The sequence below is a fragment of the Psittacula echo genome (genome assembly GCF_963264785.1).
Source record: "Psittacula echo genome assembly, chromosome: Z".
In the NCBI taxonomy this organism is placed as follows: Eukaryota; Metazoa; Chordata; class Aves; order Psittaciformes; family Psittacidae; genus Psittacula; species Psittacula echo.
Window position 1 is genome coordinate 82,308,582 of NC_137742.1, and position 13,525 is coordinate 82,322,106.

The window sequence follows — 13,525 nt, forward strand, 5'->3', positions numbered from 1 at the left end:
CCTTCCTAAAGGATGAGTAAGGAAAGCAGGAAAGGTGAGAGAGAGGAACAGGCACAAAAAAGATGCACTGGTCACTCTACCAAGGTTTTTACTGGCTTGTGTGTTTAAAGCAGTACAGGATGGCTGTAATAAGAATCTAGGTTTCACCTTTCCATTCCTTACATTGCTTGATTGTAGTTCCCCTGGCACTTCTTTCCATTTGGCAGTCTCCTGAGCAGCATCAATGATCTCTGCTGCCTTCTGAGTTTCAGCTGAAAACAACAGGTCGGATTCCTCTCTGCATGAAATGATACATCTCCTTTAATATCTGCAGTGCAAAGTTGGTTGACTTAATCTGAGAGGCTTGCAAGGAGGCTTCCCTTCTCACCCAGTGACTGAGCGTGTTGTCATTGCAGTCCTCTGAGATGCTGCTCAATGGCTTTGAACCAAAAGTTCATTTATGCTTATGGGGCTCCTGAGGTTTAGTTGGAATTTCTTGATGCAAGACCTTTAGTTGAGGTCTGATTTGCGTAAGCGTGGGCTGAGAATGTAGTCGTGTGTTCAGTTTTTAGAATTTTGCCCTGTGCTTTTCACTGAGGCCAGTTTCTTTCTACTTTATGAATGCTCTTCGAATAAGAAGTTAAAGTTGTGTCTATAAAACAATAGTGTCATGACATTTTTGTGCACTGTTGAATAGGATGAATATCTCAGGATAAATGTTCTGGTTCATGATACTTTGTATTTTCTGAACATGTGATTATGAGTGGGTTTATGTGTTTCAGTTAACAACTGTAAGGAATTGTTGTTAGTTCCTTAGTTGAACTAGAAATGTAACTTCAACTGTATGCCCACTGTCTGTGTGACGGACCTGGAGCTGCGCCTGTCCTCTGACTTTGTTGTGGATATATTTCTTTGGCAACGTAAGGAAAGATGAGTGGAAAAAAAGAAAGAGTGCCCAAAAAAAAAAACCTGAGCTTGCTTAGTCTCTTGCTAAGCAGATTGATTGATTTGCTTTTATTATTTTATGGGGGTTTTTTTTCAGTAGAAGGTTCAAAGCTTGGAAATACAGAGCAGAAAAGTGCTGCTGAAAGACATTTTTGAAACAGGGTCTCTTTTCGTCTCAAGCATCAGCTGTTCAGGGAACCAGCGTGATCTTCTCAGAAGGTATATTAAGAAGTTGCATTCCCAGGTTACCTCCTCAGGATGGCAGAGTTTAAAGTGAGGTAATACTTTCATAGGGTGTTTTATTATCCGAGTCCAGAGAGTATCAGTGCTGAATGTGCACACAGTGCGTGACTCCAACTTACTGGATAGAAAACTACTTTGGTTGGGCCATATGTGATAAACAGTATTTGGCCTTTAAGTCACAGCCTCATTGTTGTAGGCGTTACTTGGCACAGCCTTCTAGAGGGAAGACAGCATGCATTTAATCTCTCTCTGATTTGAATTTAGGGGTAGTAAAGTTGTGGCCATTGTCCTGGTCCATTCCTTGTCCTCACTGGCCAGTGAAGCTGCTCTGGGGTCCTTCTGGGACATGGCTTTGATACCCTGGTTGAGGGAATGATGCTAGCCCCCTTGTCCTGCCCTCTGCAGGCGGTATAGACAGCTGTGCCTCACTGTCGAGTCTGAGGATGGGAAAAGAGGAAAAGTGGATGCTGAGGCAGGCAAACACAGAAGTCTTGGCTCCCAAGAGGGCACACTCCGAGCTCTGTCTCTGACTCGCTGAGACTGGAGGCCCTGTTGATGCTGTGATCCTGTCTGGTATGGGTTTCCTTGGTGTGAAGACAAGGAGATGGATTAGAGAGAAAGAGTAACACCAGATTTGGCCCTGGTAAAAGCCTGGCACACTCTGTAGAAGTAAGTAAGACTCCTGCATTCTGTGAGTTGTTTTAGCAAAAGAAAAAAAAAAATCTAAGCTTTAAATGGTCTTGCTGCTTTTAAAGCTGTGCCCAAAGTTGAAGAAGCAAATGAATAAAAGCAATAAAATATGTGCAGGGTACAGAAAGGCATGCTTGTTTTAGTAGCTGAATCTGCGTAGCACTTTGTGCCAAGGGTATCTGTTTAGGAAGAGAGCTGGTTCACACAACAAAGTTTTGCTGGGCAGGAGCTGTGGCTCCTGAGTGTGTAGCACTGTTGGCTCTGGACTTACCACTTTGTAAGCAAGAACACACTTATTGACGTTGCTTTCAGAGGTATGTATGTGGTGTGTGCTTTTATTGTATCAGTAAAAAGTGCAGATAATGGGGCTAATTGTGTCTATACTGAAAGTGCTATTACACGACACTGAGTCAATTCATCTCTTATATTAAACAACAACCTACAAGGACTGTTTTTCCTCTAAAGAGGCACAATTGGAATATGAGAATAGTATTTTCAATTTTAACACTTGTCAAATATCTTACTCATGTCCAAACTAATTTTAAAAACTTGAATTGTTAGAGGTTGCCTAAAACAATTTTTGAAAATGTTGTCGTAGACCAGAATAGTGGAAACAGATTAGACACATGCTACTCTTTTTTTTTAGCCTTACTTGTTCGTTCAGCTATAGCATTTTCCCAGCGTGTCTGCTGATGTGTTTGAACATGTTCCTGTTAAAAGATAGTGCAGTCATATATGGATGATTACTTTCTCCCTGTAGCCATGTAAAGAAAAATCTGTACAAACTCATTACATTAGTGGGTTAGCAAACTTTACCTCCTGCTGCTCAGTCCTCGAAACAGAAGAGAATAAACAGGTCTCAAATCATCTCCTCTATTTACTTAACAAAACAAACTGGACATGAATCCTCATTCCCAAGTGTCTCAGTTGCTTTTGGAAGTTAACACTAGCTGAGATATTAGATAACAGCGGCTTCTGTATTCATGGTAAAATGTTTTGTTTTTTACTTTTTTGCTATTCTAAAGATTAAACAATTTGCTTTTGAAAAAGGTTTTCTGAGAGGCCATATTCACCACTCTCCAGAGATGCAGAGAGTAAAACACTTGGAGTATTGTGTGCAGTTCTGGTGTCCTCAACATAAAAAGGACATGGAACTGTTGGAACAAGTCCAGAGGAGGGCCACGAGGATGATCAGGGGACTGGAGCACCTCCCGTATGAAGACAGGCTGAGAAAGTTGGGGCTGTTCAGCCTGGAGAAGAGAAGGCTGCGTGGAGACCTCATAGCAGCCTTCCACTATCTGAAGGGGGCCTGCAAGGATGCTGGGGAGGGACTCTTCATCAGGGACTGTAGTGACAGGACAAGGGGTAACGGGTTAAAACTTAAACAGGGGAAGTTTAGATTGGATATAAGGAAGAAATTCTTTACTGAGAGGGTGGTGAGGCACTGGAATGGGTTGCCCAGGGAGGTTGTGAATGCTCCATCCTTGGCGGTGTTCAAGGCCAGGTTGGATGAGGCCATGGGTGACATAGTTTAGTGTGGGGTGTCCCTGCCCATGGCAGGGGGTTGGAACTAGATGATCTTAAGGTCCTTTCCAACCCTAACTATTCTATGATACTATGCCAGTGTGCATGCTGAGTGAACTCTGTCCTTCTGTACACTGCTGCACGTGGACAGCATATGGGATTGCACATAGGGCTGGATGAAAGCAGGGGTTTAAAGTCATGGAGGGGATGTAAGATGCAGGAGGTTTGGGAGATACAGAAGAACTGTATTTCCTAATGTGTACCTGTGCCTGCACTGCTACAGCATTTAGTTCTTGCATATCAGCAGCAGAATTCTGGAGATAGTAGTAACAGCTTTCTTCCAGGTAAAGAAGGCTGGGCATAATGAACATTCTAATGTGTCTAAGCAGGTGTTGAAGTGCTCATGATAGCATATATCATGTTGGTCTCTCTGAGAGATTCTGTTCAGTTTCTGCTGAGGCTGGTGGGACTGACAGTATTTCTAAAGCCAGTATTGAAGAGTGCTGTGCTGGTGAGGAATGAGTGGTAAGCTTAGTATCTTCCAGAACTTGTCACAGGAGCAATCATGTTACATGTACTGCCCTGGCATGACTTTATGACTGTGATTTTGCTTGAAGATAAATGACCAGCAGGTCATTTAGAAATCTTGTCCATCAGTGAGAAGGAAAACTTAGGATGTTCTCTTCTGTCGTATTGTGGTAGGTGAAAGGCATCATACATGCACTAAGATGTCTGGGAATTTCTCAACATAGAAGGTATACTGTAAGATCTTAATAACTACGCATTTATTTTCTCTGTTTAACAGCATGGTGACAAGAAGGCAAGTGGAGCTTCTTCCAAATCGGGAGAGAAAGAAGCAGATGTGGCAGAGGTAAATTCAAGTATTTGAACATGCTAAGAATCGTTGGTAGTGAATTTCCTCCCATACAGGTTTTTGTGTTTTGATAGCAAAGTGGTAGTTTTCGGGTAATTAACTGGTGACTGTAGTCACTCATTCATTCCAGGAATGTATAGTTCTGTCATGTGCTGCTGAGCAGCCTGCTGAAAATATTTCTTTGTTCTGTTGATCCTTTCACAAATACTTCACATTTGTATTGATGGAAATAGTCTCAGTAGGTACGTCTGTTCTGCAGTGCAGGTGTGATGTGGGACATATCTGATGATCCTAGTTTTTCAGTTGTCCGGAAGTACAGATGAAGCAAGTGCACTGTGATGCTTTCCACCCTGTCTGTATCCTGGCTTTTCTTCCAAAGATACAAATCCAAATTCATATATAGATGTTGCACAGATGTCTGCGCCATTTCCTGACATGCTTGTAAATATGTGGGCCATGTTGTATTTTAGAAAATATATTTATTTGTCCTGCCTCCTCAGATCCGGTTCAAGAGTCCCTACTGGGTTATAACACTGGGTTTATAGAAGCACTTTTATAGTCAGAAGCAATATGGGTTGCAGGCAGTGTTAGGAACAGTACTTGGAAAGGTCAGCTGTCTCCCTGTTAGCCACTGGGAGGTAGGTCCTTGTGTGCTAGTGAGTCAGGCTGGTATTACAAAGAGAAGGTGTCCAAGTCAGAATGTGAATCCTGGTACTGATAATTAGTTCCTCAAGAATTTCTTCTATTGCAAGCAGAAGCAGACCTTCCCTGAGGAAGGCTAACATTAGATAGAGAAAGAGAAGAATTGGTATGTACGCTTGTTACTAATTGTCTACATGTTGGCTTCAAATATCAATCACTGATACAGTGAAGCTAGAAATAGGCGTGCCTGGTACTATATTCACAGCAGAAGTTATGTGGAAAATAACTTTGTCTAAGCTGTGGTGCCTTTAACTGCAGTGCAAATCAAGGCCAGTGAATGCTTTTACTGCCATCCTCTGAAGTGGATGATTGAAGCAATTACCTTTCTTTCCTGTCCAAATACCAAGGAAAGCTTGTCTAGCCTGGGAACATGTTCCTCCTTTCCTCTCTGGACAGTTTTAATTACTGCTTAAATAGCATTGTTCTTTTATACATGCTAAGTTTAATGCCAAATTCTTTGCATGTTGTTGTTCTGAATATAGAAGTGCCAACTTCTTGGGAAAGCTGGGAGTTGAAGCCTATAGTTTGGGTTGTGGAGTTACTGCTTCTGACCTTTCACTAGGAACATTATTTCTAGCTAGAAAAAGAAGTTTTTGGCTTTTGAGTCCTTAGAATTCTGCATTTGTGTTTCCTCTTGTGAATTTATTTCTATATTTGATTTGTTCCTCATTCACTTTACAATGCTTAAAAGGGAAAGTAGATCAAATGGCTTTTCCTTAGGCCCACTGAACAGCTTCAGGTCCACCTTGGTTCACATCCACCTCCAAAGCACTCTGATTCTTTTAAGCAGTTGAGATAGCAATTAAAATCTGTGTACAGCTTTCCCAAGAGTCTTCAATGTCATATTTTTGTCTAAAAGTCAGAGGTTACTCCTGCTTTTTGAAGCAGAAACTTATGATCTGTCTGTAGATACCTGTAGACAACCTTGTCTAGCATATTGAGTTTGTTCACCTCCGTACAAGAAAAGGTCTGGTAATGCATTATAAAAATGACAAGGAAACATGAAGGTCTTTGAAGAATTCATGTTCATATTGCAGGGAAAATTGTAAAAGCCTGTATACTCATTGTGTAGCTAAAAATAACAATAAACGACTTTGTTCCTCTGATTCTTTGGGTATAAAGTGAGTGGGAGATGCTAATTAGCTGCATCATCAAGGAGAGCTCAAAATGAGTAAGGCGTAGAATGGACTTCTCAAGCCTTTCATTCTTAGAGACTTAAAAGTAGATTTTAAAAAACACGGCAGGTTTACCATAAATAGAAACCTGCTTGGCAAGACATGTACTTGGACAGAGATGTGGAGGAGATTTAATGGCTCCATTACATTTTTCCATTTCTAACATCATAATATGATAAAATAAAATAATGCTTTAAAAGAGTTAGGAGTTAGCAGTGTGAAGGTGATCTATGTAATAACACTATAGTTTTGGAATTACATACAGTCATAGCAGGGAGTATGTGCATTTTTTTCTATGATGTACTGACAGATGTTAGTTCATAAGATTGTTCCTTCCGGAAGTATTTACTTTTTGTTTCCAGTAACTTATTGCTTGACTATCACACAGTCCTTTCATCCTTAGATCTTCCAATGTTGTAGAAAGGAGACTAGACATATTAGCTGAGTGACTTAGATAAAATGTGGGAAATGGGAGGTGCTGAAGCATAGAGCTGGATTTGACTCACTTAAGGTCATCCAGCTGCTCAGTAGGACAGAAAAGAAATCAGGTCACCAAGTACCAGGCTGGTCCACTCAATGTGTAATAAACAGCATCCTCTAAGCTCAGAGGCGAAGCCATGAACTCCCTGAAGGCAGTGAGCCTTTCCCTCTGAATCATGGAACAGGCCTCCCTTTCTGCGTGGTACTGGTAGCACAGCTGGCAGCTGCAGTTTGTGTTTACTCCTCACTTAAAAATGCAGCTTCTAAAATCCACTATGTTCTACTACACTGGAGGGTGCTGACACTCAAGTTGCACAGCTAGAGCCTACTGACTGGCTGGAAGAGACAGACAGCAGGTGAGTTCAGCAGCAGTTTCCAGCAACCTCCATTCTGCTGAATGGCTGCGCAGGCTGGAAAGTAAAGGATGCACACAGTCCTTCCCTGCTGCTCTTCCCAAGGGTCCAGCTCTCACCTCTTCTGCTCAGTGGCTGGAAACATTAAGTTTAATGTAGTACTAGGGTTCCGGCTCTTCCTTCTAGAATACTAAATTTAGTCTTTTTAATTTCTGAAAACAAAAACTAAGATGTGGCCTTAAGTTTAATACACCCTTTTTACTTTAACCCTGATCCTTCACAGTAGCTTGTGGCAGTTACTTGGAAGCCCTTTGATTGCATTAGTACTCTGCATTGCATCTAGCACAAGAAAGAGGTATTGTGGAAGGGTTTCAGAAGGGCTAGGCCTGTGATAATCCCACTTCATAGGGCCATGTTGCTCTTGGAAAGATTGATTTTCACTTCCTTACCTGTTAGCAAAGGAAAGACACTCACATTGCATTGCCTCATTTCAGTGGTGCTACTCAAGCACGTCTAGACAGACTGGGGGATCTACTTGCCACAGGAATGGTCAGCTTTAGGTTGAAATACACATATCTGTTAGCTCAGTGATGAGCAACTGAATGTGTATCTACGCCTCGTGTCTTGTAGACAAAGGCAAAAGATTTGCTGGAGGGACAAAGTTGGAAACTGCAGATGTGCTAGAATATGTAATCAAAAGAAGATACACGCTTCTTTATCAGCATAGTTGACTGTGAAAGTGTGTGTGTGTGTGTGTGTTACGGTTGTATTAGTCATTGCTCAAGGACAAAGGTTCCAGCCACAGGGATATAATGTCTTGATTGTCAAAACGTTACATTTGTTGAATTCACATTCTAAGAAGAATAGGAGACTTTTTGATCTAAATCAGCTTTAATGAAACGTTTTAATTCCTTGTGGATTTGTGTCTGGTAGATGTTAACAGAAAAGACTGTTGTTGGAATTGGTGGGTTGCTCAGGCACTTGAAGTTGCTGCATGTTTGCAGCTGAGATGAACCTGACATCCAGTAAAAGTAAGTGATGTGCTGCTGTTTTCTCATATCTGCCTGCTTTCTCACTGTGTTTTGACATTGTGGTTCTGAGTCAACATGTTTGCAGCATGCTATTGTGAAGTATATGGAATAGACAATTTCCTTTTCCTTCCCTGGAAAGACCGATCCTCTTTTTACTGTCATAGAGGGAAATACTCAGGAGAGCTTCTGTATCAGTCTAAAAAACTAGCCTGTGAATTGCTGGCATCTGAACATAAAAATGTGGTATTAAAAGGAAGACAGAACTATATATTCTAGGAATTTGAAGCCTCAGCTTAGAGTGGGGCCATGTTTACCAGCTATGGTATGAAACAAGACCCTCCCTAATGCATCCTGCCATTTTGATTCATGCTTTATAGCAGTGTAGACAAAATACATGCTGCTAGCTCAGCTCATTCTTCTTAACAGGAAATACGTTCTTTAGTTTGAAAAGATGACAGTGGTAACTGGCACTGAAGCATCACTGTCCTTTTGGAGTTGATTTGCTCTGACCTCAGGATTTCTGGGATAGTTTTTAATCCTGATGCTTGTCAGGCAGGATTCAGTTACTCAGGGTCCAGGGGTATAACACTGAGTAATGACTTCATGAGTGATAAAAATCTGTTGGGGTGCCCAGTACTAGTTTGGGTTATGGAAGTGCATAAATAACTTCGACTCGAGCGTTTGTGAGGGTTCTTTGCATTTTGGTACTAAATTGTTTATTTTAAACTGCATTGGTTGGGCTTTTATCCACTGCAAGAGCACCTGGTGGCTGCAGGGGAGCGTGATCCTCAGTGGAGGAGTGGAGGGTTTCTGAGCAGTACAGAACCAGCTTCTTTGCCTGTCTTACTTTCCTGGTTTTGTTGTTCTTCGGCTAAGATGCAAAAGGTAGTTGTCAAAAGCATTTCTAGGACAGAGACTGCACATTCTTTCCTCATGTGATTTTATTTTCTTTTATTTTTTTCTTTAATTTAAAACAACTGTATGCATTCTCTTTGCAGTATTATAACACTTGAATGTTACAGTCCAAAATGAATATTTAATCCTTATTTCTAGACATCAGTCCTAATGCATGTCTTCCCTCAGAAAATTTACATATCAAAGAGATACATGTTTTATCTCCCCTTTATTAAATGCGGGGAATTAATATTTCATTCTGAAACAATGTTTTGGCTTTTTGTTTTGAAGCCATTGCTAACAATGAAGAGTAAATTATAAGTACCTGTATGCCAGAGCTTTCATTCCTTCATGCACAATTCCGTGCAGGCTCTTGATTCTCCTAACGAAGCTAAGCTTTGATAATTCATTAGCCTCTTATTATCAGGTTGGGAAGGGAGACGTGAGTACAGCTGCAAGGTGCTTCTTCAGCTGATTGTATCTGAGACTGTCACAGGAAAAAAAGTTTTCCACTTCTAGGAAGGGGAAAAGATGGGAACAGCTCTAATGGATTTGTTGATAAAGGATGCCAGAGGTGGTTTGCCTGGAGGGGGCATTGTGGGGACAATGCTGGGAAGCACATAAAACCATTATTTCAATAAGTGTTAAGGAAGGATGAACCTAGCAGCATGATGTGGCCAATTTTTCTGCTTTTACAAAAGCAGAAGTTACCGTTGAAAGATAACCCTGGGAACTGAAATGTATTACTCAGCCTGCTGTGATCAGTATTCAGCAAAGCATACCGATTTGCTGTGGTGGCTTAACTTTCCATGTAGCTTATCTCTAGGTAGGCTTTCTCTACTCCAGAGAATTTATTTGCTTCTTTTTCTTCTCTCTCTCCTACCTGTGTATCTTTATTGTTGTTCCACTTACCATGAAACAGAAAAATGTATACATTAACAATTTTTCCTTCATACTGTTTAATTGATTAACAGAAGTTCATGCTCAGGACAAGGATTTATTTCACTCTATTAGGTTTTTTAGTAGTTCATGCTTGGAGGGGGGTGTGGGGAAAGAAGCTAGACTTGTGTATTGGTTTTATGTGGCAAGGTTTTGGTAGCAGAGGGGCTACAGGGGTGGCTTCTGTGAGAAGATGCTGGAAGCTTCCCCATGTCTCATGGACCCAATGCCCCAAGACAGACCCGCTGCTGGCCAAGGTTGAGCCTGTAAGTGATGGTAGTAGCATCTCTGAGATAACATATTTGCAAAGATGGAAGAAACGTGTGTGCAACTGCAGCTGGAGAGAGGAGGGAGAATACATGAGAGCAGCAGCTCTGCAGACCCTAAGGTCAGTGAGGAAGGAGGGAAGACGTGCTCCAGGTGCCAGAGCAGAGATTGATTCCCCTGCAGCCCGTGGTGCAGACCATGGTGAGGCAGGCTGCCCCCTGCAGCCCATGGTGGAGCAGATATCCATGTGTAACCTAGGGAGGACCCGATGCCAAAGCAGGGGGAGGCCTGAAGGAGACTGTGACGCTGTGGGAAACCCGTGCTGGAACAGGCTTCTGGCAGGATCTATGGTCCCATGGAGACAGGAGCCCACAGTGGAGCAGGTTTGCTGGCAGGACCTGTGACCTGGTGGGGGACCTACACTGGAGCCGCCTGTTCCTGAAGGTCTGCACCCTGTAGGGGACCTTCGCTGGAACAGTTTGTGATCCCCTGAGGAGAAATAGCAGCAGAGGCTGCAAATGACGAACTGACCACAATCCCCTTTCCCCATCTCCCTCTGCCGCTGCGGAGGGAGGAGGCAGGGAATTCAGGAGTGAAATTGAGCCCTGGAAGAAGGGAGGGGTGGAGAGAAGGTTTTGTATGATTTGGTTTTATTCCTCATTGACCTACTCTGGTTTGATTAGTAATAAAAGAAACCAACTAATTAAATTAAACTGATTTCCCCAAGTCAAGTCTGTTTTGCCCATGACAGTAATTAGTGAATGATCTCCCTACCCTCACCTTTACCCACAACCCTTTTGGTGTATTTTCTCTCCCCTGTTCAGCTGAGGAGGGCAGTGACAGAGCAGCTGGGTGGGCACCAGGCATCCAGCCACGGTCAGGCTGCCATAACTTGTGCCTGAAATTTTTGAGTATGTTGGTAGGTGTTATAAAAACTCCCTCTGCAAAACAGTAGTTTATTTGTGGATTTTCAGAGCATCATAGTTACATTAGAAATACTTATGTACCAAAGGTAAGCTCTGAATACCATGACCATGAGGTTCTGAACCAAAGGTTGAGTCTGAGTTGGAAGCTGGGAGCTGTAATAAGGAAGGTATACCTAGTATATTGATTGTTCTTCAGAGGTCTGCTCTTTTTTGACTTTTCTCTTTTTCCTTTTCTTTTTGAAAATGGAAGGGGGTGGCACTTAAAATTTTCTGTTCCTTCAACAACTTAATAACTTATTTAAAAGCTGAAGCATTTTTGGCTGATACTTTCTACTGAGTCTTTAATGCACTACATCAGTAAAACCCAAGGTGTTCTGCATCTCGGTACTGTCTCTGGAAAATTACAGTGCATCACACCTCTGTCACCTCCTTCAGGAGCATTGCCACCTAGGGCTGGAGGACTGCTGGTTTCTGAAGGGCATTAATAATGTTCATTGTAATGAGGGTTGAAGGATGTGTGGAAGGAGAGTGTCTGCTGTTTTAGGGGTATCTGGTCAAAGGAGCCATGAGGAGAAAATAGCAAGACAAACCTGACTACTTGGTCGGTAAATAAGATGAGGGAGGCTGCAATAAGAACAAACCTGACTACTTGGGCATAAAGATATTTATCTCCTCAGCTGGAAGGGTAAGGACCCCAGTCTGGGCAAGAGTGTCAGGTGGACAGAGGGTCCATGCTGAGTTTGGGATGCTGGTGGAATGAGGGTGTGTTTGCTGCATGTTTGCAGCAAGCACCGAGGGGGACCCATGGTAGTATCAGAGGGCTGGGGTACGGGCAGGGGTGCTGAGGTGGCAGAATGGCCGTGACAGTGCTGGGGTGACCTGTGACAGTGCCCACACTCATAAGCCTGGAGGGTGCTGGGTGTGTGATTGCAGTAGTGACCTCCTGCCTCTGGAGCCCCAGAGGAGGGGATGTGGCTGTGGGTGCTGGTGTGTTATGGTGAGTTGGGTGTGTGGGTGCTGCTGGACAGCAGTGCTGCTGCCTGCTCATCTGTCTCTGGGATACATGCTTAGTTTTGTTCCTGGATGAACTTGGAACCCCATCCATCAGCCTGGTGTTGGGCTGGGCCCCAGAAGCTATGCAGGTCTGTACTGGGTAGTACTGGTCTGTACTGGGCAGCACTGTGCGTCAGGCAGGAGTGCCTGGGGTGGAGTGTCTGGTAGAGGCAGTCACACTCCTAACATCCTCCTAACTGGAAAAATCACTATTACACTTGTTTTTTGAAACAGGCTGTGAAGTCTTACTTCGATGTCATTGTTTCCAGTGTCTCCAGTGTGAAATGTGAAATCCTTGATGTAAATACCCCACTTTTTGTCAGTCTGGGCCACATTTTTGTGATGTTAATCTTGCGTAAGGGTGGCCCACTGCCCCAGGCTCTGGCTGGAGGGTGGCTGTTAAATGTGCAGTTTGTTTATCTGAGATGCTGTCCTGGTTTGGAGCTACATCTGAAAGAGAGCAAGAGGTGGAATTAATGAAAGAGGTCTTTAATGACAGAGTCTCTCAGTCTGTTACAGTACCTAGTGTCCCATCAGTTGAAAACTGTTGTTTCTGAGTTTGCATATGAGGTTGGTTATTGAATCTCTGGTCATTCTGCAGCCTTCCCTGCCTGTAAAGGGTAATGTAAGTCTGTACTCTTTAGTTGTGTTGTGAATTTTCAGCTTCAATTTACCAGAGAAAATGAATAGGTCTTACCCATCTGCTGCCTCCAAGAATCTGAAAAAGCTTTTTGCTGCATTCATTACCAATCTCTTATTTTCCCAGGCTTTGTTAGATGTGATTTCAGCAGTTGCTGAGTTTTTGCAGCGGTACCTGATGGTACTTGATGATAATGGCATTGCATTGGTCAAAAATGGGAGGTTGTCATGGTTTTGTTTCAGTTGAAAGAATATTTATTGACTAGAAAACCCATTATTCTGCCTTTGTCTTTGTATCTTTACTTCCTGAGGTATAATGTTAACTTCTGCGTGGTGGTTCAGGTTAAGTCTGTACAGCAATAGTTTACCAATCTTATTTTCATTGATACTTTTCATTAAAATATATATGGTTACTGTTGCTTTAACTGTTAATTAAAATGGAGTCACTCTGCTGCAGGAAATGGCACAGATTTGAGTGCAAGATAACAGCCTTTTCTGGGCTAAGCAAGACTGAAATGAATTTGCGTCAATTAAAGTTACATAGAAATTATTTCTGGATGACTTGCCTTGTAGAAAATATTCCAATGGACAGGTTTTTTAGTGTACCTTTTTATATACTGTTTTGTTTGTTTGCAGTTCTGCTTGGCTTTTCTCCTTCTTCCTCAACATTTCTGTCCTTTATTACATCTGTCTTACATTTTTTTTTTTTTTTTTTTAGAAGAAACCAGCAAGTGCTAGTGTTAGCCAACCCCTCAAAACACAGACAAGTGAAGCACCTTCTGCTGTTAAGGTAATGCATGCTTACAGGAAT

The 13,525-nt window shown here is 42.4% G+C and overlaps 1 protein-coding gene across 1 annotated transcript in view; it reads left to right on the forward strand.

Moving 5' to 3' along the window:
- Positions 1–13,525, forward strand: part of CAST (calpastatin) — a gene marked incomplete at its 5' end in the record, with an annotated part of 61,037 nt that overhangs the window by 1,229 nt on the left and 46,283 nt on the right. Inside the window, 2 exons of the mRNA XM_080638351.1 lie at positions 4,187–4,252; positions 13,433–13,504. Of these exons, the coding sequence (XP_080494477.1) occupies positions 4,187–4,252; positions 13,433–13,504 (138 nt within the window). The remainder of the gene's footprint in view (positions 1–4,186; positions 4,253–13,432; positions 13,505–13,525) is intronic.